The 23,911-nt window shown below is 38.2% G+C and overlaps 3 protein-coding genes across 3 annotated transcripts; 1 reads left to right on the top strand and 2 right to left on the bottom strand.

Moving 5' to 3' along the window:
- Positions 1-3,689: 3,689 nt before the first annotated feature.
- LOC145952421 (uncharacterized) lies at positions 3,690-4,529 on the bottom strand. Its single transcript, XM_083064784.1, has 2 exons — positions 4,224-4,529; positions 3,690-4,010 (listed from the first exon to the last, which is right to left on the bottom strand). The coding sequence occupies exons 1-2, from the start codon at positions 4,527-4,529 to the stop codon at positions 3,690-3,692; spliced, it is 627 nt and encodes a 208-aa protein (XP_082920910.1).
- Positions 4,530-7,295: 2,766 nt separating this feature from the next.
- LOC145952420 (uncharacterized) lies at positions 7,296-7,880 on the bottom strand. Its single transcript, XM_083064783.1, has one exon. The coding sequence runs from the start codon at positions 7,878-7,880 to the stop codon at positions 7,296-7,298; it is 585 nt and encodes a 194-aa protein (XP_082920909.1).
- A 5,575-nt stretch (positions 7,881-13,455) lies between these two features.
- Positions 13,456-21,591, top strand: MST1 (mercaptopyruvate sulfurtransferase 1). The gene is made up of 12 exons (XM_020384337.3): positions 13,456-13,708; positions 14,665-14,862; positions 15,663-15,722; positions 15,900-15,962; positions 16,988-17,112; positions 17,223-17,385; positions 17,523-17,582; positions 18,528-18,586; positions 19,756-19,837; positions 20,307-20,370; positions 20,467-20,534; positions 21,185-21,591. Exons 1-12 carry the CDS (start codon positions 13,607-13,609, stop codon positions 21,278-21,280), a joined length of 1,140 nt encoding a protein of 379 aa, XP_020239926.1. The 5' UTR covers positions 13,456-13,606; the 3' UTR covers positions 21,281-21,591.
- Positions 21,592-23,911: the final 2,320 nt, after the last annotated feature.

Here is a 23,911-nt window from a genome sequence, read left to right as displayed (position 1 = left end):
TTTCCAGCAAGCAATCTTATACAAATTGAATCCAATACAAATAGTGCACTAGAAGTAGAATAGTTCACTTAAAATTTCAAGGTACAAATGATTGATTCAAGCTTTGGTATGGAAAGTTTTCCTGTATAGAAACACTCTTCTTGTCGCTCCTTCCTATTAATCTTCCAAGTCCTTGGTACCAACTGAAGACTATCTTCGGAGGCTGGGGAGGGTACCTGCAAAGGCACTCCAACGATCAAGTAAGTATTCGGTAGAGAGCAATAAAGGATTTTATATGGAATAAATCGTACCTCATTTATGTCCCATCACCTATATATTTATAGTGACGTATTTGGGCCTGGTGGGCCTTCTGTCTTGGGAGATGGGTAATATTTTGGTTAACCTTGATCTCTCTTAATTAGACATGATAATCATGTGTAATGGATATCCTAATCTGCCTTGTGTTCCTCGTGAGTTATTCTTCTTTTGGGTCTTCGGCCAAGCTTAAGGTCGAAAGGGTATTTGGTCCGGCTTAAGGCCGAAGAGGTATTCGGCCAACTGCAAGGCCGATGGGGTATTCGGCCAGGTTCGAGGTCAAGGTGTTTTTTGAGCGTTTCTCCATTTGGCTAAGCTTATGGCCGAAAGGGTATTCGGCCAATCTCAAGGCCGAAGAGGTATTCGACCAATCTCAAGGCCGAAGAGGTATTCGGCCAAGTTCAAGATCGAGCAGGTATTCGGCCAGGTTCGAGGCCGAGGGGTGTTTCTCCTGGTTGTTTCTCTGTCCATATTTTAAAGTGTTCCCTTCCTCACCCTGGGAAGAGTAACCAGGTGTTCCTTAGGCTGAAAAGGGGGGTTCGAGTCCAAGGCTAAAGGGGTATCATAGGTGGAGGCTTTCACTCGTTTTGGTGTCTCTTTCAGCCTAGTGTCCGACCGAGGGGGTGTTTACTAGTACACTGCCCCCCAAGCCCTAGGATGAAAGACGAAGGGGTTTTAGTGTGGTTTTTGGTGAGTTTTAGGGTTTCTGTACACGTCTCGGGAGTCATAACCCTTACTGATTGTGACCGTTGCATGCGCAGCCGCCCTAGGGTTTCGAGCTCTGGCTTGGTGTCTTTTCAATTCCAAAAGCATTAATGAGGGGCTTTTGGGATGCCGGGGGTTTTCCTATATATAGGTTGGTAAGGTTATAGCTTATACTGTGCTTTCTTCGTATTGAATACTCTACCCCGACACCCTCACCACTTTGTGAACCGAGTACTCGTTGTAAAAAGGTAGGTTTTAGCTTTTCACGATTTGATGGCAACCGAGACGATTAATTTATCCTCAGGGTCTTCATCTAGTGCGAGGGTATCGACTCACAATGTGGAAGCCGAGATATTAGCTTTCAATGCCGAAGTCGAGGTCTTGGGTGGTTCCCCTCGGTTGGGGCCTGTTGATAGTGGGGAGTCGGCAAGTTCTTCATCCGGCTCGGATCTTCTGGATGCCGAGATGAGTCCCCGGGATTATAGGCAGAAATTCCCTCCGTGTGAGGTTCCGAGGTACGAGTGGGTCGACGGGGAGGTAGCGGCCTATTTCTCGCGTTTTCATGAGAGAAGTGTCGTGGAGAGCCTTCTCGGCGTTTGTACGTTGGCTCGGTGGGAGGATTTGGACCCATACCCGGTCAAGTTGCACCGATGCCGGGCCGAAGGCCCTGGGGGGCTGGACCTGGTGTTTCTTGCGAAGCAAGAGGGTCAGGGGGACTATTTCTATATGTATGAGTGTTTTTTCTGAGAGCTCGGGGTGTCTCTCCCTTTGGACGAATTCCAAATGGGGGTGCTTCGGGTGTTGAACGTGGCGCCGACCTAGTTGCATCCAAATGGGTGGGCGTACATGCAAGCATTCCGGGTTCTTTGTAAATATCACTACATAGAGCCTAATGTAGGTTTATTCTTGCATTATTTTTGCACTCGTCCTTCCAATAAGTCAGTTAAATGGATGTCTCTAATTAGGCATGCCGACCGGCCGCTCATGAGGTCTTATACTTCGTCTTTTAAGAGATTCAAATCGGGGTTCGTGAAGGTGATGATAGACCCCGTTGCCGGCCAAAGTTATTTTTATGATGTCGAGCGAAAACCCCTTTTTCCTTTTTATTGGACTGTGTAGCCTCGGAAATATGATGAGTTTCCGGTGGAAATGTTGACCGAGGTCGAGGTTTCGGCCTTAAACTACTTGAACGGATTACCTCAGGGGATCCCGGCTCGGTTTCTAGTGTTGTTGCCCAAATCGCCTCAACCTTGCTTTGAATTGGAGGGTATGTATTTGTGTTTCTTGTTAATTGTTCTTGTTAAGTTGATGTGTGACTTTTTGCATTTTGCAGGTTGGATGGCTCAACAAGGTCTCGGCCTATCTTATCGTCAAGTAATGAGGAACCGAGCCCCGGCCGGGACCTCAGCCAAAGACCACCGCAACATGGCCATTGATCAGCAGCCGAACACCATGGCTGCTCCTCGACCAACTCCTTGGGATGTCATCCTTCCTGATCCTTCTGCCAAAAAGAAAAAGGACAAGGGGAAGAGGAAGGCCGATGCATCTGCAGCGGAACCCAATCGACCCAAGCAGCGTCGGCATTTTGCTTTTTGCTTATACATCCATTTTGGTGAAGATGTATAGATATAGGGTGCTTTTTTGCTTTCTGTTTTTGATTCTTTTTGGGCCATCCAAGCCATGCTATGATTGTACCCTTCGGCCAATAGTGCCGTTTTGGCCTTAGAGCCTTTTAATGAATTTGTTCTTCTTTCATATTCGAATTTTATTTTGCTGTTGTGTTTCTGTACATTCGGTGTTACCTCAATTATGAGAAATTCATATTAAATAAACAAACTGGCTCGGATTTGTATTGGAGGTTGGGATATTTCACAAGTATTTTCTTGGCCGAGAGAGTTGGAATCCCTTTGTTGGTGGGCTTTAGGTTGTAGTCCCCTTCGGCTAAGTAATAGTACTTGATGTAAACTTAGTGTTTATAAACTCTTGAACGAGCGAGGTAATTAAGAGGGACTAAGTATTCGACCTTGGCTGAGTAGGGGTACTCGGTTGGGCCTATTTGTTCAACCTTAGCCGAGTAGGGGTACTCGGGAGGGATGATTGTTCAACCTTGACCGAGTAGTAGGTACTCGGGCGAGATGGTTATTCAACCTTGGCCGAGTAATAGGTACTCGGGAGGGATGGTTATTCAACCTTGACCGAGTAGTAGGTACTCGGGATGGATGATTGTTCAACCTTGACCGAGCAGTAGGTACTCGGGAGGGATGGTTATTCAACCTTGGCCGAGTAGTAGGTACTCGGGAGGGATGATTGTTCAACCTTGACCGAGTCGTAGGTACTCGGGAGGGATTGTTATTCAACCTTGACCGAGCAGTAGGTACTCGGGAGGGATGTTTATTCAACCTTGGCCGAGTTGGGATACTCGGGAGGGATATCGTGACTCAACCTTGGCCGAGAAGGTCTCTTGGGAGGGATAAATTTTTTCAACCTTGGCCGAGATAGAGTGCTCGGGAGGGATTTAAGTGTTAGGATTAACTTGAACAATATGATAAGAATTCCTGAAAAAGTGTTTGTTTCATTGGTGTGGAGCCTTGTTAAAAACCTTTCGTCAGTAAAACCTCTTTCACATTTTTATAATAGGAAAAAACCTGAGAAAGGAAAAGAGTGCTCCGAAACAATTCACATAAGAGTTTCTAGCTAAAGTAATGCTTCAAGTGTGTTGCATTCCATGTTCGAGGGATGGCCTTTCCAGTGAGTTCTTCCAATTTATAGGCCCCGTTTTGCTGGTTATGCATGACGCGATAGGGGCCGTCCCAATTAGGTGCTAACTTCCCCTGAGCTTTGTCTTTCCTTGCTTCTCCCGTGACTCGCCATACTAGGTCTCCGGCTTGAAACTCACGCGGTTTGACCTTTGTTCTGAGTTTTCTGGCTAATCTGGTTCGGCAGGCTTCCATGTTGACGAGAGCAGACTCGCGTGCTTCATTGATCAGACCCAGTTCCACGTTGAGAGCTTCCTTGTTGGTATCTTCGTTGAATTGTAGCCGTCAGAATGAGGGCTCTCCCACTTCTACCGGAATCATAGCATCTGTGCCGTAAGTTTGCCGAAAGGGAGTTTCCTTGGTAGAGCTTTGTGGAGTGTAGCGGTAAGCCCATAGAATCTCCGGTAGATGATCAGGCCACGAACCCTTGGCTTGTCCGAGTCACTGCTTTAATTCTTTAAGGATAACCTTGTTCGCTACTTCGGCCTGTCCATTGAATTGGGGATGCTCCACTGAAGTCATTTTATGTTTAATTCCTAATTCAGACAAAAAGTCATTGAAGTGACGATCGATGAATTGTAAACCATTGTCGGTTATTAATGCGTATGGAATCCCGAAGCGAGTGATAACATTTCTCCAGAAGAACTTCTGAACGTTGTTGGTCGTTATGGTGGCCACTGCTTCTGCTTCGATCCATTTAGTGAAATGGTCCACTACCACAATGAGGAACTTCACTTGCCCTTTGGCTGGTGGGAAAGGTCCCAGTATGTCCATGCCCCAAATGGAAAATGGCCATGGGGTCGTGATAGAGTGCAACTCTTCTGGAGGTTGATGTGTTAGTGGCCCATACTGTTGGCACGGTTTTCACCGCTGAACGAACTCAGCGCAATCGACAGCTAAAGTTGGCCAATAGTAACCAGCTCGGACAACTTTGGCTACGAGAGTCTGGCTGCCTGAGTGAGTTTCGCATACGCCTTCATGGATTTCTCGGAGAACATAGTGCGCTTGTTCAGGAGTGAGACATTTCAACAGGGGTGAGGAAACGCCCCGCTTATACAACTCTCCAACTATTAGGGTGTATCGCGCTGCCGTGGTTTTCATTTTCTTGGCTTCAAGGGGGTCCTTGGGTAGCTCTCCAGTCAAGAGGTGATTCACTATACTATTCATCCAGCAGTGGTTTCCTTGCTCAACCTACAAACACTCGGCCTCGACAATGCTCGGGCTTTGTAGTTCTTGCTGTATCATACTACGCAAATGGCTAGTCTTCTTGCTAATTGCCAGTTTAGCTAGCCGGTCGGCTCTCGCGTTGAGTTCCCGGGGTGTGTGTTGAACGTGCACACCGTCAAACTTGCTCTTCAACTTCTGAAAGGCATGAAAGTATGAGAGCAGCATTAGCTCTTTGATTTTGAAGGTGTCGTTGACCTGTCCTGTTACCACTTGTGAGTCACTCCAACACTTTATTCTCTTGATGCCTAGGTTGTCTGCCAATCATAGACCAGCGAGAAGGGACTCGTACTCGGCTTGATTGTTGGAAGTCTTAAAGCCAAACCTAAGTGACTGTTCGATCACCACTTTGCCCGGGCCCTCGAGTATTATGCCTGCTCCACAACCTTGCTGATTGGACGATCCGTCTACATGCAGGGTCCATACGTGCGGCTTAGGGGGTGCTTCCGGGGTAAATTCGTTTATGAAATTGGCCATGCTCTGTGCCTTGATGGGACCCCTTGGTTCAAAGCGAATGTCGAACTGCGATAGCTCTATTGACCAAGCAACCATTTAACCAGCCAGTTGAGGCTTCCGTAAGACCTTAACTATTGGGTTATCCGTTCGAACAAGGATTTGGTGGCTCTGGAAATAGTGTCGGAGGCGTCTGGATGTGTGCACGAGGGCTAAAACTGTCTTTTTGAGATGCTGATATCTCGTTTCGGCTTCCTGCAAGACTCGACTGACGAAGTATACCGACACTTGTTTCGTCTTTTCCTCTACCAACACTGTGCTGATGGCTTTGTCCGACACCGAGATGTATATAATCATATCTAGCTGGGGGTCCGGCTTGGTCAGCAACAGCAAAGTCGTGAGCGTCGCTTTGAAGTTTTGGAAAGCTGATTCACACTCTTCGTTCCACTAGAACTTGGTTGCTTTCTTCAACAAAGACATGATAGGTCTTGATTTGTCCGCCATGCACGGTAGAAAACGAGCCAGGCAAGCAATGCGCTCGGCCAATCGCTGTACTTCCTTTACACTATGGGGGCTCCTCATGTTGATAATGGCTTGGCATTTGTCGGGGTTGGCTTCTATACCTCTTCTCGACAACATGAAGCCCAAGAATTTTCCATCGTTTACCCTGAAAGTGCATTTTGCCGGGTTCAACCGCATGTGATGGCGTCTTACTTCGTTGAAAATTGTACGAAGGTCTTTTAAGTGGTTGTCGGCCGAAGTGGACTTAATCACCATGTCATCCACATATACTTCCAAGCATGTTCCTTTTTATCGACGGAAAATCTTATCCATGAGTCGCTGGTAGGTCGCCCTGACATTCCTTAAACCGAATGGCATTACTTTGTAACAAAAGTTAGCCGAATCAGTAATGAATGCTATTTTTCCTTCGTCAGGAGGGTTCATGGGTATCTGATGATACCCCAAGTATGCATCAAGGAAACTTAATCTTTGATGGCCAGCCGCTCCATCAACCAAAGCATCAATGTGGGGTAGGGGGTAAACATCTTTCGGACATGCCTTATTCAAATTGGTATAATCGGTGCACATCCGCCATTTGCCGTTTGCCTTCTTGACCATGACCACATTGGCCAGCCAAGTGGAGTATTTGACTTCCTTGATGAACCCCGCTTGAAGTAACTTGGCTGTCTCCTCTCTGATTGCTTGGGCCCGCTCTTCTCCCATCTTTCTCTTCTTCTGCGCGATGGGTTTGGCGTCTCGGCATACTGAGAGCCAGTGGCAGTGGAAGCTTGGGTTGATGCCTGACATATCAGCCGCTATCCAGGCGAATAGATCCAAGTATTCCAATAGGAGTTGTTCGATGTCTCTGGCCTCGGCCTTCGTCAATTGGGAACTCAGATAAGTAACTTGTGCTTCATTCTTTCCAAGTTGGAAAGGGATTGTTTTTTCTGTTGGTTCAACCCTTGGGTCAAGTTCCAGGTCTTCAATAGGTTTTTGTTGACCGACATCACCGATGACATTGACATCTTGGTAGTGCTTCGAAGTTGGCTGTACCTTTAGGTTGGCAAGGTAGCATTTGCAGGCTGTCTTTTGATCTGCATGCAAAGTGATGATCGTTCCTTCCTCGGAGGGAAACTTCATAGCTAAGTGGGGAGTGGAAACTATGGCTCGTAGCTTATTCAAGGAGGGTCGGCCCAACAAGATGTTATACGAGGTGTTAGCATGCACCACAACGTATCGTACCTTAATCCTTCTTCTCTGCTGGTCGTCCCCGAAATAGGTATACAGGTCTATCGTTCCTCGAGTGTCTACCCGTTCGCCCGAAAATTCCACCAAGGTCTCATCATAAGGTGTCAATTATTGTTAAGGGATGCCGAGCTGCTCGAATGTCTTCCAGTATAAGATATCTGCCGAACTTCCTTGATCAACAAGCGTCTTTCTCACAACACAGTTGTTGATCTCTACACTGATGACCATGAGATCATCCTGCACTGGGTCAACACCTTGAAAGTCTCGATCGGTAAATGTAATAGGGGGCATAAGGATCGAAGCTGTTCGGCCTACGACGTTAACTGACTTGATTGCTCTCAAATGTCTCTTACGGGCTGAGGACGTGTTTCCTCCTCCTGTGAACCTTCCAGCAATGGTGTTTATCACCCGCCTGGGTGGATTCCAGTCTCGTTGCTGATTGTTTCTTTCTTGAGACCTGCTACGCTTATGAGATCGATTCCTCGGAGGTGCTCGGTCCCAGTTCTCCCTTCTGTATTCCCTCCTACCAGAGCGGTAGTCATTTTTTCTATCATACAATGGTCGAACGAAGTTTTGAAGGTGTCCGGCTTTAACAAGGTCTTCAATGCGATCTCGAAGGGTAGAGCACTCCTCGGTAGTGTGCCCTCGATTCCGGTGAAACTGGCACGCTTTTATTTTATTCGCATGGGGCGGAGTCATGGCTCTTCGGGGAACAGCTAGGACTTCTGTGGCTAAGGCCTGTTCCAACACCTTGGTCCTGCTGGTGTTAAGCGGCGTGTACTGCGTTTATCTTGGCCCTCTGTTGTTCTTTTCGTGGTCAGGTATGTTTCGGGGGCGAGATCTAGGGTGGTCCTTGTCACTTTTTTTCTTCCCGAGGAAAAGATCGGGTTAGTTTTGATTCCGAGACTCGGCCAATTCCTCTATTTGCATGTATTTAGTGGCCCTCTGCCTTAAGTCATCCAAGTCCCGAGGTGGCTTCTTGCACAAGCTGTTCACGAAAGGTCCAGGCCTTAGTGCTGTAGTAAGGTGATGCATCGCCACAGCCGGGTCTAGGTCTCAGATAGAGAGCGTCATTTTCCCGAACCTTTCCATGAAGGTTCTTAGGGGTTCCTTATTCTCTTGGCAAATATTGACTAACGCGATTGAGGTGAGCTAATGAGGGAGGCTTGTGGCAAACTGTATCACGAACTGGGAAGATAAGGTTGTGAACGAGTCTTCTGATCCTAGAGGGAGTCTAGTAAACCAGTTTAATGCCGGTCCTTTCAGCGATGTGGGGAACACCTTGCACATAACAACATCATCGTCGGTGTACAGGCCGGCTTGCGTGTCGAAGGCGTCAAGATGTTCCTCCGGATCACTGGTTCCATCGTACCTCTCGAGGGCTAAGTTCTTCCAGTTGTCGGGTAATCTGGCTCCGGCGATGTTTGGAGTAAAGGGCGTTCTCCCTTGTCGCCATTGTTGGTCTAGTGTCATCGTCGTCGTCGCTCCGCCTGGTGGTCGAGGGACCCTAGTCTCTTTGTACCATCCCGATGACTCCCCCTAATCTCGGGTTGACTGAGTGTTGGGGGTACCATGGGATGGATGCCATGATCGGTTATCGCTTCTGAGCTCCGCGTTCTCTTTTCTTAGGACCGACAAATCATGGGCGTATTTTTCTCGGAGCCTCTTCAGTTCCATCATTTCGGCCTTCAATTGCTCGATGGTTGATGATGGGTTGGGTGGTTGAGACCGGGCTACGTATGACTCTTCCATTCCTTCCTCGTTCTGATTTGTCTGTTGTCTAGGCTCTCGGGGCATCCCGAGGTTGTGGGCTGCTACGTTTTCTTGCTGACTCCTGGTTGCTACCATCTTGATGACTCAGGGTCGAGAACCGTTTCGGTTTTCAGCCCCACGATGGGCGCCAAAATGTTCCTGTATAGAAACACTCTTCTTGTCGCTCCTTCCTATTGATCTTCCAAAATGTTCATGTATAGAAACACTCTTCTTGTCGCTCCTTCCTATTGATCTTCCAAGTCCTTGGTGCCGACCGAAGACTATCTTCGGAGGGTGGGGAGGGTACCTGCAAAGGCACTCCAACGATCAAGTAAGTATTCGGTAGAGAGCAATAAAAGCTTTTATATGGAATAAATGGTACCTCATTTATGTCCCATCACCTGTATATTTATAGTGACGTATTTGGGCCTGGTGGGCCTTCTGTCTTGGGAGATGGGTAATACTTTGGTTAACCTTGATCTCTCTTAATTAGACATGATAATCATGTGTAATGGATATCCTAATCTGCCCTGTGTTCCTCGTGAGTTATTCTTCTTTTGGGTCTTTGGCCAAGCTTAAGGTCGAAAGGGTATTCGGTCCGGTTTAAGGCCGAAGAGGTATTCGGCTAAGTGCAAGGCCGAGGGGGTATTCGGCCAGGTTCGAGGCCAAGGTGTTTTTTGAGCGTTTCTCCATTTGGATAAGCTTATGGCCGAAAGTGTATTCGGCCAATCTCAAGGCCGAAGAGGTATTCAGCCAAGTTCAAGACCGAGCAGGTATTCGGCCAGGTTCGAGGCCGAGGGGTGTTTCTCTGTCCATATTTTAAAGTGTTCCCTTCCTCATCCTGGGAAGAGTAACCAGGTGTTCCTTAGGCCGAAAAGGGGGGTTCAAGTCCAAGGCCGAAGGGGTATCATAAGTGGAGGCTTTCACCCATTTTGGTGTCTCTTTCGGCCTAGTGTCCGACCGTGAGGGTGTTTACTAGTACAGAAAGTAAATTTGAAAACTATTGAACACAATGGAAGCCTAACTATAGGAGCTCACCAATGATCTAATGATGAACATGAACTCAAAAATGCAAAAAGAAAAGCAAACAAGCAAGGCACATATGATTAGAATTGAATCTCAGCCAAATTCAAAAAGAATCAAAAAATTTTCAGCATATGAACATAAGCACATCTTGAATTTTTTTTGACATTTTAAAGGACTAACATGACTTGACAAAACTTAAGATTCAAAAATCAAAATCAAACACATGCGTAGACAATGAGATGACCAAATCAAACAAAAGAAATAAGCAATGACTCAATCAAAGCAAAAAATAAGCACAAGTAGAATGCCTAATTTGTAGTAATTACCGGATTGAACACAAGTGACAATCACTAACTTGGATCCATCAAATTTAAGCCAAAACTTTAGATCCAAACAGCACAACCAATATGAGGCATAGGAAAACACAAAAAACACAAAAATATTCGGTGAAAAGAGATTACTTAGCTCAAGGAAGCAACCTTGCTCATGATACCACTTGATGGAGTAGGGTGAAGCAATGGATGGAATTCTTGCTTCTTTGGACCTTCTCCGAATATGAAGACCTTTTCCTTGAGGCTTCCACCGAATAGATGATCAAAGAAGAAGAGTGGTTCGGTAGGATAAGATTCATAGGCTATGGATGGAAGCATCCAAGCTCAAGAACCAAAAGAAAGCTCACTTTCAAGTCTAGGAATGGAGGTTTTCCTAGAACTAGGGATAATGAGATTTCGGTGACCTTTGAGAGAATTTGGGCTGAAGAAAAATTCAGAAATTCTCATTCATCAAAAGTGTTTACAATAGTGAAGGATTCAAGCATATAAAGTCACGGATCAAGGAGCCATCACATGTGCACTAAAAGTGGCGCCAATTTTGAATTCAAATTTGAATTTGAATTCAAATTGAACGTCCACTTGTCCTAATCCATGTGCAACCCTTCCTTCTAGATTATTAATTGCATTTAGAAGTAATTTAGGGTTCATTTGAATGTACACATGTGCAGCCACCTTTGGCACAAAACATGTGACTCAAATGAAACTCTAATTACTCCTAAATGTAATTAACATTCTATGATTCATGCTTTATTACTTAATCCTTCTAAATTCCTATTCTAATGGCTTAAATACAATGGCCAAGCAAATAGAATGGAAAGGAAAAATTACAAGAATGAAAATGAGCTCAATATTGGGTACCAAAAGCCCAAAGGCCCATGAAGCCCAAAACTAGGCCCAATAAGCCTATGGCCTAAAATGCTATCCTAAATGGTCCAAAATACAAGACTCAAAATATAGGAAACCTATACTAACATGATATATACAAGACATAAGAAAATAACTAAAATAAGATATGGCCCATGAGAAGTTCCACTTGGGTCTTCCAAGCCCATTGGGCCCATTGGGCCATGATTGGCCCAAACTTTCATGTCTAGCCCATTCCTCTTGGCTCTTTCAATGTGTCACCCTTTACCTTCCTAGACATGATTCCATCAGTACGTATCTACCATTTTCAGAAAATAAAAATGATTCATATATTTTTAGAGATAGTTATTTTAGCTCTAAAAATGACATTATTGATATGATAATTAAATAAATACATGTTGTCAGTGATGTCTGGTGAGGAATAAAATTATCTAAACTTCAATACTTCTTTTTCATGATCAAATAATGTTTTGAAGTTAAAAGTTAATGTTCTAGTTATGCATATCAAGAAATATTGATTGTAAGAATTCATGGTATAGAGGAGAGAAAAATAAAATAAAATAAAAATTAATATGAATATATCTATAAAAAAATTACATCAAGACTTTATATTGATAACAAAAACTAATAACTTTATTAATTAATTTATATATAAATATATTTCTAATATTGATTATTCATTGGAATTGTATAATGGTATTTGACTAAAGGCAAAATTTTGTTTGAAAGTAAAATTAGTCTAAAGCATTTATTTTTAGACTTTCATTTACTCCTGATGTAAGGATTCCTTTCAAATTTCAATGGAAACACTTGTGACTATTTCTTTTACAATGCTCATCAACAAAAATTAAAGACATTATTTAAAGAGAAGACATTCATTTACTGGAAGAGTAAATCTATCTAAACTTACATTGTTAAATTTAAAGTTCTTAATGCATAGATTAAGTCCGCAAATTTTTAAAAAAATTTAAAAATTATTTGATACTTTATTTCGTTGATTCAAATTGACGGATAATTTTGAATTAATGAAACAAACTATCAAATGGTGTTCAAATTTCTTAAAATTTTGCAAACTCAATCTATATATTAAGAATTTTAAATACAACTATTAAATCGTTTAAATTTAATATAGAACATAAATTATTGAACAAAATAAATTTAAATAATCCTAAAATAAACAAATCATTCCTTTCCTTTAAAATATATTGAAATATTCCTACCACGAGTTTTCTCATATGACCAGCTATACAAAATTATATCAAGAGTTATATCATAAAGGTCTCAAGATTTTGGTTAAAAATAATGAAAATCTAGATACTAACATTTCTTTAAATGTGGTTTACAAAGAAATTTATTGCAATATATGAATAAAGATAATTCTATATTTAAATTAATTTTTTTCTTTTATTTAAATTATAACTTTACATTTAGTTTATCAATTTTTATAACAAAACAATTATTAATTATAAAAATTATATAATTCTTTGATTTAATGATTCATATTATTTATTTCACAATTTTTATTAAATCTAAAAAATGTCATTTTCATTATCACATGTAGGGTTGAAAAATGTAGTATAAACCTTATTATATTTCACGTTGCAATGTAAACATTAACACATGTTCAGAGGATGTATGTTAATAAAAAATTTCTTATCTCTCATATCAAAGTTTCGGAGTACATGATCCCATTTTTCAATATTTCTCTCAAGTATTATACACATTAGTTACATAAACTAATTATTTCTTAAATCAATTAATAAACACTATATAACCAATTTTTTCAATTATTATAAAATAAACATAACAATATTTTTAAATTATAAATAACATAAAATTTTAATCATACAAATAATAGATATAATATATATTTTAATTATATTTATGATTATATAAAGTATATTTTTAATCAATGACATGCATGCACGGATAAACATACTAGTAAGAACTAAAATAATTTTTTTAAGTATATTGACTAATAAGTAAAAATCGTGTAAATTTAAGAGTTAAAATATAAAAATACTAAACTAGTATAAATATATGATCTAAAATGTAAAATATGGTACCATGTTAAGTATGGATCAAATGGGAACTAAAGATGTTTCAACTGAAACTAAAATAAATAATTTTTAGATAGAGTTGAAAAAAAATAAAATTTGTACAACTTTAAATGAATTAAGTTAAAAGAAATAAATGAATAATTAAATCACTAAAGAATAACTCATAAAAACACCAGTTATTCCTGATTCCTGATTTATACAATTATACATGTGAAAAGTTGTTTAAGCCTTCATCAGCGGTGGCATTGGCATCTTCAGGTACACACCGATAATACAGAAACAGTTTAACACTCACACTCACTTGTCATTGTTATTTTTGTTTTATCTTTTGTCGCAACCTGTGACCGTTCGAGATATCCGAGGCCACTCTTTTATATGGTCGTTGATAAAAATGGCTTCGACCCTTTTCACAAAGATGCTTTTGACTCATCGCTTGATTCACCACTCCTCCTTCCTCACTCACCAACCACGGATTCTCTCTTCTTTTTTCACTGTAAGGTTCACTTTTCTGTGTGAAATTTCATCTGGGTATCCTTTTCCCCCATAAAATTTCTGTTTTTTTTTTTTTTTTATTCCTTTGTTGATTTCCCCCTTACTTTTGTGCGTGTGAAAATTTGGTCTTTGTGTGATTTTGTTTTTCTTTCGATTTGTGGGTATCTGGGTTATGGCTTCTCATTAAAGTTTTGACTTTGGAGTGTGAGGGTTTGGGATATCTGTTGGTTCAATTTTTTTGTTTTTGTGTTCTCTGTTGTCGATCATCTATCTGAGTGATATAGAGTAAGGATCTGCTGTAGTGGTAATTTCCCACGGCATATGTTTCATACAGCTTCAAATTTATTGGGTTTGGTGTTGAATTAATTGTATCAACTGAAGTACCATTAGCATGTTCATAATACGTTGGTGTGGATGGTTCTGGGCTTTGCATGGTCCTTTTAAAATGAACACTATTTGGTGGGGATTGATTTTAATATTTGTACATATGAAATGGATTAAAAGATAGTACCAATTGGTCATCAATTGGAATTTGAAATGCTAGTTTAAATTTTGTAGGTTCACTTTTGAATTAGTAATATTATAATCCGATTTCTTTGCATTGTTTTTATGAGTGCATCATTGATAATTGATATAAATAGTAGTTAGTCTTTGAGATACAAATGTGTGCATTTATATATTTATGACGGGGTGCGATTCGGGTGCTACTTTTTTATGTATAAAAGTTGATAGAAAGCAATTGAAAAATGTTTTTCAGGCAATTGATCACATATATAACTTTTCCTTTCATAGTAAATAGTTTTTAATTTGTTCTTATATTTTACTTAACAAAACAACTCTTGGATTCTTGATCTCAAGATACCATCATTAATTTATTTTGTATTGTGCTATTGACCTCCAGATTCCCCTTGTTCTTTTGGCCAAGATCTTATTGTATAATTCATCTTTTACTTGCAGAAACGGCTGTTTTGTATACGAGCTGTCCCGGTCCCAGCCTATAAAGCCCAAAACATTAAAACAACTAGTTGGGCTCCTTGTATGGCTTCTTCCACAGTTGGTAGAGGAGCTACATATTCAACACAATCTGTATCGACAAATGAGCCAGTTGTTTCTGTAGATTGGCTTTATGATAACCTGAAAATGCCAGATATCAAGGTACTTGCCTAGTTGCTTTTATTGCTGACCTTATGTTTTTCTTGCATATTTTATATTCTATACATTAGTAATTTTGTTATTGCTGTTGCTTTTTCTTTTCTTTTTTTTGTTCTATACAGTCCATGTGTGTTGAAAATTATTTATTCAATTCTGATTACAATTTCCTTTAAATTAATAAAAGGGTAGAAGCTGAGAATTAAGAAAACAGCTTCCTATAAAAATGCTAGGTTTACTAATTTAATCAGAATTTGGGCGATGAAATTCCATTCAATCCCTTTAATTACTTATTGACTGAACTCTGTTGCTGTAGTGCTGAACCATAGATCACTGTTGGGACAGCTATTGTCAAACTGTGTCGGATGTATATGATTTAATTAAACACCCTGTTCTTTTGATCACTAATTTTGTAGTTAAACATCTGGGCACTTGTTCAGACCCTGTATATCTGGTTGGAGAATCACATTATTTCGTGAGTATATTTATATGAATATTAATAATGATATCTAGTAAAATTAGCAAAGACAGTATTTGCAGCCATATAGTGTCCCCAGCTTGTAACTGATTGACTTGATCACTGACTCAATCACTTATTTAGGTGATTACATGGCTGTCTTGAAACTATATGATGAACCTGCTATAATTGGATTCAATTGACTTTATTTCTACATCTTTAAAACTCATTACTACATATGCGAGGCATGGTCTGAAAAGGACCCCTTCATATGGTATCCTTATTTGCTATTGAATTAGAATATTCATTTAAGTAAACTTATCTTGCCTATTCTATTATTTCTATTCAGGTACTGGATGCATCATGGTACATGCCGGATGAGCAGAGAAATCCAATTCAAGAATATCAGGTATCAACATGATCTTGTTAGGAATCACATTCTCAAGACTTTAGAGTTCTGAACAATTGAATGATATATGGGTGTCACTTGAATATGTTCTCGTGTGCACTTAGTTATATAATTTTGATTTTCTTTTACTGTCCATTTTGCATTAGTGTGTATTTTGTGTAACACCATATGCAACAGGTTGCTCATATTCCTGGGGCCCTTTTCTTTGATGTGGATGGAATAGCAGATCGTACTACAAAAGTAAGCCAATCTCTCTTTTTGTCATTCCTTTTGATGTTTATAATATACACATTTATATCGTAATTTGGTTTACAAATCTAGTCAGTAATCTTCTGATCTTGCTGTAGTATATTATAAATTACAGAAAGTGGCATGAACTTACTAGTTGGCATGTCAGTGCCACATGCCAACTGCCAAGGGATATTTTGCAACTTTAGGGACCTTAGAATAATGACTGACTGATATTTCTACTTTATTTTGATTAGTTTACTCTACCAAGGGATATTTTGCAACATTAGGGACCTTAGTATGAAGACCGACTGATTTTGAAACTTTTTTTTGATTGATACTAGTTTACTCTTTGGAATTTGGATACTTGGGACTTTCTCTGTTGGTTATAAATTATATTTAATATTTAAAATATTTTCTTTTAGTTTAGAATATTTGGGTTATTCATTGTTTGGACTCTTGTTATATGAGTAGTCATTGGTCTTAAAGGTTATATGATTATTTTATTGTTCACTTCTTGGTTGGAAGTGCTTTTGCTCAAGTCAATCATGTGTGTTATATATCTTGTCCTTTAATGCAGTTCATTTTTCTATTATAGCTAATATGATGATAAAACTCAGTATTATTGATTCATAGGTAGCCCTCTGTAAATACAGAGAAAAAAGTAAGAACAAATACCCCAAAACCAATGCAAGGGTCCCAAATACAAGGGAACTCCTAAACTCCTCTCGATTCACTCAATAATTGCCTTCCATTGCATTCTCTCCCCACCCTTCACATGTATTCCACCCTTTTATCATCATACCAGTGATTGCCGAATCATTTGGTGATAATTCCATAATCATTCTTCTCTCTAATCAAAGCCCGTGACAGCACGAATTGCTGTTGAAACTTGACATCCTCAACATCTCCTTGATTCCTCTTTGCATCATGTGGCCCAATTTGCTCCCATTGCCCATTTCTTTCATTGCCTCCTTTTATAGATATGGGGTAGAGAGTTTATAATATGTGAATGCTAACTTGTATTCATTGATTAGTTACCACACATGTTGCCTTCGGAGGAAGCTTTTGCTGCTGCTGTTTCTGCTCTTGGCATAGAAAACAAAGATGACTTGGTTGTTTATGATGGAAAAGGATTATTCAGTGCCGCTCGTGTTTGGTGGTAAGGCTTTGTTGTACAAAAAAGAATATAAATATTTTGTGGATTGTGGAATCATAGAATTTGCTATATAATTTAATTAATACCTCCTCCTTGTGCTTACCGATTAAAAGGATGTTCCGAGTGTTTGGGCATGACAGAATTTGGGTATTAGATGGTGGCCTGCCAAGATGGCGTGCATCAGGTTATGATGTTGAATCTAGTGCTTCAAGTGATGCTATTCTTAAAGCCAGTGCTGCTAGTGAGGCTATAGAGAAAGTATATCAGGGACAAACAGTGAGTTTGGAATCTTTCCATCTATTTTAATATGATTTCTATTTTCTCTATTCTTTTACTTTGAATAATTTGGTTGAATTTGATGTTTATATTTAGTTTCAATCCATTGATTCTCTCATGTACTTTTTTCTTGCTAGGTTGGCCCACTCACATTTCAGACTAAGTTTCAGCCACATCTTGTTTGGAACCTGGATCAGGTTGGTTGCTTTATTAATTGTTCCATATATAATGCAAATTCTGAATATGCATGTCTTTGATTTCTGAAACAAATAAATGTATTGTGATAGTACTCCATTTTAGAAATATGGCTGTTGATCATGCTATAATCTCTTAAGCAATTGATTAAATTATGCTGACTATTGATGGTTGTAGAAGTATCTAAAGGCTTTTTGGTAGAGAGCTTATGATTAGTTACCACAAGGATGATGTTAGGTTTGAAGTAGCAGCTGCAATTTGAGAAAGATCTTAAGTAGCTTGAAACTCTGAACCCAATGTTTTAATGGACTATTTTCCTGCTTTTGTGTCATTTCATTGTTCTAACATTTTAATCACTTGTCAATAATTGAGTCCAGAAAATATGAACTCTATCAATGCAAAGAAACAATATGAAATAGTGACAAGATCACATGGACTCATGGAATCATTGAATTTCTTATTTTTAAGAAATATTTATCTCAAACATCATTCAGTATGCATATTCTAAAGCTGTATATAGAATACTGGAGTTTCTTTCTAGTCTCAACCAAAGTCTTGATGCACATACTTTGATGTTTTTTTTTATTGGTACAACGTAAAAAACTTCATTGGGATGTTTATGGAATGGATCCGTAAAGTCTGATGATAATCTTAGATTTGACATCTTTGTGTAATAAGAATAATAATATAACTTGAATCGAAACATGGTAACTGTTGATAAATCTACTAGAAATCTTCCTAATTCATGTTGTAATCATTGATGGAAAAGTTGAACACATTGATGCAATATGATTCTCGATATTGTTTGGTAATATTAGTCTTTTGAAATTCTTTGTGTATCACTGGTAAATACCAAAATTAACTGAATTAGAAGAGGCAGCATATACAAATTAAATATATTTTGTAAGTTCAATGTTTTCTTATTTTTTGTTTATTTCTTGTTATAGGTAAAGAAAAATATAGAGGACCAAACTCACCAACACATAGATGCTCGATCAAAGCCCAGGTATTTTACATTTCCTCTTAATTCCTTTTTTTTATTTTTTATTTTCATATCATCTCAGGATATGCATGTGACATAGTTATCAATCCAGATAATCACACAATGTAATTGACTCAAAAAATGTTATAGCAAGATGGCTGATGTACTGGATATTATAGATATATGATATAAATGTTCAAAATTAGAAAATTAGATGTACTGCACCAAATTTTAATTAAGTTGATTGAATTAAATAGAAAAAAGGAAGATGATAGACTTAGTATTAAAAGAAATACAAAGAAGGGTGTGATTTGTGAAAAGCATAGGAACAGAGGACTGAACAATATGAGTGTGTGAGCTGTGTGAAGAGCATACGCACTACAGAACACAAAAAAAAGAATAGAGATATGTGACAGAGGTAGGATGTGAACTATGAAGGATATGAACAGACAACAGAGATCCACATGAAGGATGTTCATGGTTGAGCAGACCGGCAGAGGATGCCAGCAAGCAGTGGGTGTACCAGAAAATAGCAGACTGGAGCAAATACGATGCTGATGATCAATGAGCAATATATTTTGTCAGAGTTTGCACAGAGGTCAAGTGTTTTGTGTGAATCATTGACAAAGGTTTCAAACTCTAATTTTTCTAATGACAAAACGCTGTAGAAATTGTAATTCACAAGAATATAAATAAGTGGGTTGAAAAATTCAGAAAAGGAGGCAAAAAGGGTTTTTGTTTTTCTACAACTGTTCGCCATAGTGGCTTCAATAACTATTATGTTGCACTTTTGGGCATGACAGCTGTAATTCTAAAACACTATCAAAAGGCATGTAGTAACCACCTTGCCTGATGTGACAGTGTCATAACACTCAATTACTGCCCTGGCTTGTAGATAATGAGAACTGATACCTTAACATTCTTCCTTATGGATATTTTCTTTTCAATTTTTTATAGTGGTAAATGTCTTATCCCACCTAGTGGGAGAAAACTTTGTTTGTCTATGTTGGTAGATTTCTTTTCCATGGACTTACTGATGAAGATCCAACCTCCCTGTTTCAAGACGATCCATTGATGTTTCAAAATCTTATCACTTACTATTTCTTCTTTTAATGTAAAAAAATGTCTTTTTACTTTGTATTTTATATTTGATGTGCATTTCTTGGATTTATGTTGATTTTATCCTTTGGCAGGTTTGATGGAGCTGTACAAGAGCCTCGAAAGGGAATCAGAAGTGGTCATGTACCTGGTAGCAAATGCATCCCTTTTGCCCAGGTGCAGCATATAGTCATCTATGTTTTGTCTTCATTACCCAGAGAAGCATATTAGTTTTATCTATTAATATTGTTGTCTTTGCTAACTTGTCTTAAGGTTTATTTCTTCTGTGTATTGTCTTGTCTTCATCTAGCTTTGTCTTCTTAAATTTAGGCCGTATCTCAATAAACAACTTAATTAAGTGCATATTCAACAAGCTTTTCGCGTGAGAACATGCCTATTGGTTATAGAGGGAGGGACCAGGTCTCTATATCACTATATTATGTACTGTTACCCTATCATTCACTAGTACGATCTTGATATAGGTTTGTAGATCGTTGCTTCTGTCAATAAAGATTGCATGCTTACCACAATTCTTAGTTCTGATAGAGTTATATTATACTAACTTATATTATTTTAAGATCTGGTTGGTGTATATATGTATGTATTTGTCATATTTTTAATCAATGCTATTTGTCTTCATTTGCAGTTGTTAGATAGTTCACATGCATTGTTACCAGCGGATGAGCTGAAGAAGCGATTTGATCAGGAAGGTGTGAATGTTTTCCGGATGGATATTTATAATGCTAAAATCTATTGCATTTCTCTGCCCTTGTTAACTAACATTATACATTACTTTTGATCTGCAGGCATCTCTTTGGAAAAACCAGCTGTGACTTCGTGTGGAACAGGAGTAACTGCTTGCATTCTTGCACTGGTACATCTCTCTTTGGATGAATCTATTGATATGTTTGGCTTTGTGGAAGGGAATGGATAAAGTTACTTCCTTTATGATCAAATAATACCAATTTCATGATGCTTATAAAAGAGGAAAAATTGTATGGAAAGGATTTTCATAAGTCAGTATCTTCCATTGCTTACGCTTTTCATTTAGTTTGTGTGAGATTTTTTTTTAATTGTCCTTTTGATTCCTATAATTTTATCACCTTTATTTAGTCTCTCTATATAAAAATAATACATTTTAATCCCTATACACGTCGTTTTTGTTTGTTTAGGGTGTTTAGTCCCTAAGTTTCATAAGTTTTATCTTTTAGACCCTAAAGAAATTGACGATGAGGATAAAAGGGAACAAAAGTGTTATATGTATAGAAATTAAAATGAAACTTTTTTAATAAAAAGAGATAGCTGTTTCAATGTGTGATGTTTCATCCTTTTTACTGTAATAATTATCCGGAGTTGAGATTCTGTTTTAATCAAAATTTAAATTGCAATTAAATTTCACTGCACTATACTTTATTTAAGCTCTACAGTTGAATTTCATCCAGAAGTAACATGTTATTAGGCAACATTGCAACATGGAAAATAGGAAATCTCTTTTCTTACTTTTATTATAACCTCCTTTTTCAGGGTCTTCATCGTCTTGGAAAGTCTGATGTTGCAGTTTATGATGGATCTTGGACTGAATGGGGAGCAAAATCTGATACACCCGTTGAAACTTCATAAATTCAATGCAATGCAGCTAGATTTTCATGTCACCAAAAAGCATCTACAAGTGAAGGGGCTGTATCCACTTGTCAAACATTTTGAACACTCCAATTTTTCTTTGCCTTACTGTTTTTTGTTTTTGGTTTAATGGTGGTTGAATTGCAAATGTGTTCCATCTCAAACATTATCAATATTAAATCCTATCATGTAGTTTACAAAAATAATGATAGGATTGTTCAAGAATATCTCAGAAAAGTTGGAAACTGTTGGGTTTGTTAAAAATGATAATAAGGTTTTGGCTAAAATAAAATTTTAATCTCTTATTTTTATATTTGGTTTTCTAAGTTTAAAAAGTTTCACTTTGATCACTTAATATTTTTGTTAGATAAAGTTGGTCTTTTTCTAAATTTATTTCACTAATTTGATAAATTTGATGACGTTATGAGGATGTCATGTCAATCTAAAATAGACGCGGCTAATACAAAAAAACTGATGGAATGATACATTTGATTAATGAAAATATTTTAAGTAACCAAAGTGAAACATTTTAAATTAAGGAATCAAACTAAAACTTCAAATAAAATAAAGTTTTAGTGTTTAATTTACTTTCAATCAAAAGTCAATTTCTCAAATAAGCTTTCCATCTATAATTCTTTCATTGGTGTCAACCATATAGACAAATAAAAATAATGTGAGGATCATTCTATCAATTGCATGCACAATAACTAAGAAAATTAGGATTTAGGATTCGATCATTTTATCAATTGTGTGCATAATAACTAAAATTTGAAAATTGTGTGCACAATAACTAAGAAAATTAGGAAATCTGAGAAAAGGGTTTAAAGGATCTACAATAATTAATTATATGTGCAGACTCATCATTCAACTTAAAAAAAAACAAACCCTTAGATCATAGTATGACAAAGTTGAAAACAATTTGCATAATTGAAGTTTCAAAAACATCAGGAATGCTGAGTGCGAAACAATGTATGACTTCAAAAACAAATCCTGTGATCATAGTATGGTAAAGTTGAAACAACTTTGTGTAGGTGAAGTCTCAAAACACAAGAGTGACACTTAATTTTTTGATCTCATAAATAAGGATCATATTACATTCTTAATTTATGTATATGACATAATTATCCCGGAAATAGTTATTTTTTACACTCATTCATAAAAACAACTCAATTTTGTGTTTGCATTAAAAGATCTAGGTAATTGTAATAGATAAAAAGTAGGAATTCATTATAACGGTAAAGTTGTAATTTGGATTATATAAAAACCCCTTTGTATGTGTAATAAGGACTACGCAGATAAAATTTGTAATTCTTCTTGTTCTTCTTCAACTTTCATCTTGAGAGTGAGTGTTGTTAAGGCATATCAATTCAACCATAACAATTGGTATAAACTAAGTTGGAGACGATGGTGACAACAAAAGAACTCGAGACACGCATAGATGCAATGGAGAAGATGATGACAGATTCGCAAGAATTAACAAAAAGACCTTGGAAGCATTGTAAAAATTGATCGATGAATTAGTTTCCTCAATTACAGCCCTAAATGCGGACCGAAATATCACAACAGAGAGTGAATCACACAATAAGACGCTAGAAAATCCCTCCTCGGTTCTTGATAGAACCCAACTACAATTTCCATCCTTTGATGGTACCAATTTCCGTGAATGGCGTGCAAAAGCAGAACAATTCTTTGAGCTCGAAGGCACACTAGAAAAATAAAGAGGTCATCTAGTTCTTCTCTCCATGGATTGCAAGACATTCTCATGGCAACGCCTTTACATTCAAATTGCAGATTTTCAGAATAAAATATGGATTCAGATCTTGAAAGATGCTGGAAACAGGTTTGACGATGGAGCATTTGATGACCTAGTTGCAGAACTTGCAAGATTGAAACAAGAAGGTTCTTTAATAGAATATCTAGAAAATTTCAATAATCTCTTGGCCCGTGTGACAATCTCCAAGGAGATAGCATTAAACTTCTTCCTCTCTGGATTATGTTTGGAGTTGGAGAAATCAGTTTGTGTTCATCGACCATCGACAATCCAAGACGAGTAAGGTTGGCACATTTACAAGATGAGGTGCTTCAAGAAATCACAAAGAAACTCAATGGGAACAAATCAACTAATGCTGAGACACAAGTATGCACGATCCTGGTCTCATACAAATCAAACCAATAGAAACCAACCTATAATGAGATTCTACTACAAGCTCACTCTCTAGGAAAGAGGTTGGTGAACGTATTTCGGAAGGATTATGTCATTTTTGTGGTGAGAAGTGGGATAAGAACCATAAACTTGTTGGGGTTTTTTCATGGTATTTGTCTGAGAGGATATTTTATGAAAGTTATTATTATAAGGTTATTACACAAGCATACTCCACAATGATGAGATATTATCCGCTTTGGACCTAAGCCCTTACGATCTTGCTTTTGGTCATCACCCAAAAGGCCTCTTAATCATTGAAGTATGTTTGTATTATATAAGTTGTTATTTCTTGTCTTATTTTATCGATGTGAGACTTGTTTGTATCCCAACAAAACTTAAGTGTAAAGTTTGGGGAAAATTAAATGCCATTTTTTTTTGCACAAGAAGAGTTGGATGAATGTGTCAATTTAGAGTCCAAAAAAGAACAA

The sequence above is a fragment of the Cajanus cajan genome, chromosome 10 (assembly GCF_000230855.2).
Source record: "Cajanus cajan strain Asha chromosome 10, NIPB_CcT2T_4, whole genome shotgun sequence".
In the NCBI taxonomy this organism is placed as follows: domain Eukaryota; kingdom Viridiplantae; phylum Streptophyta; class Magnoliopsida; order Fabales; family Fabaceae; genus Cajanus; species Cajanus cajan.
This window is presented reverse-complemented; position numbering and strand designations above follow the sequence as displayed.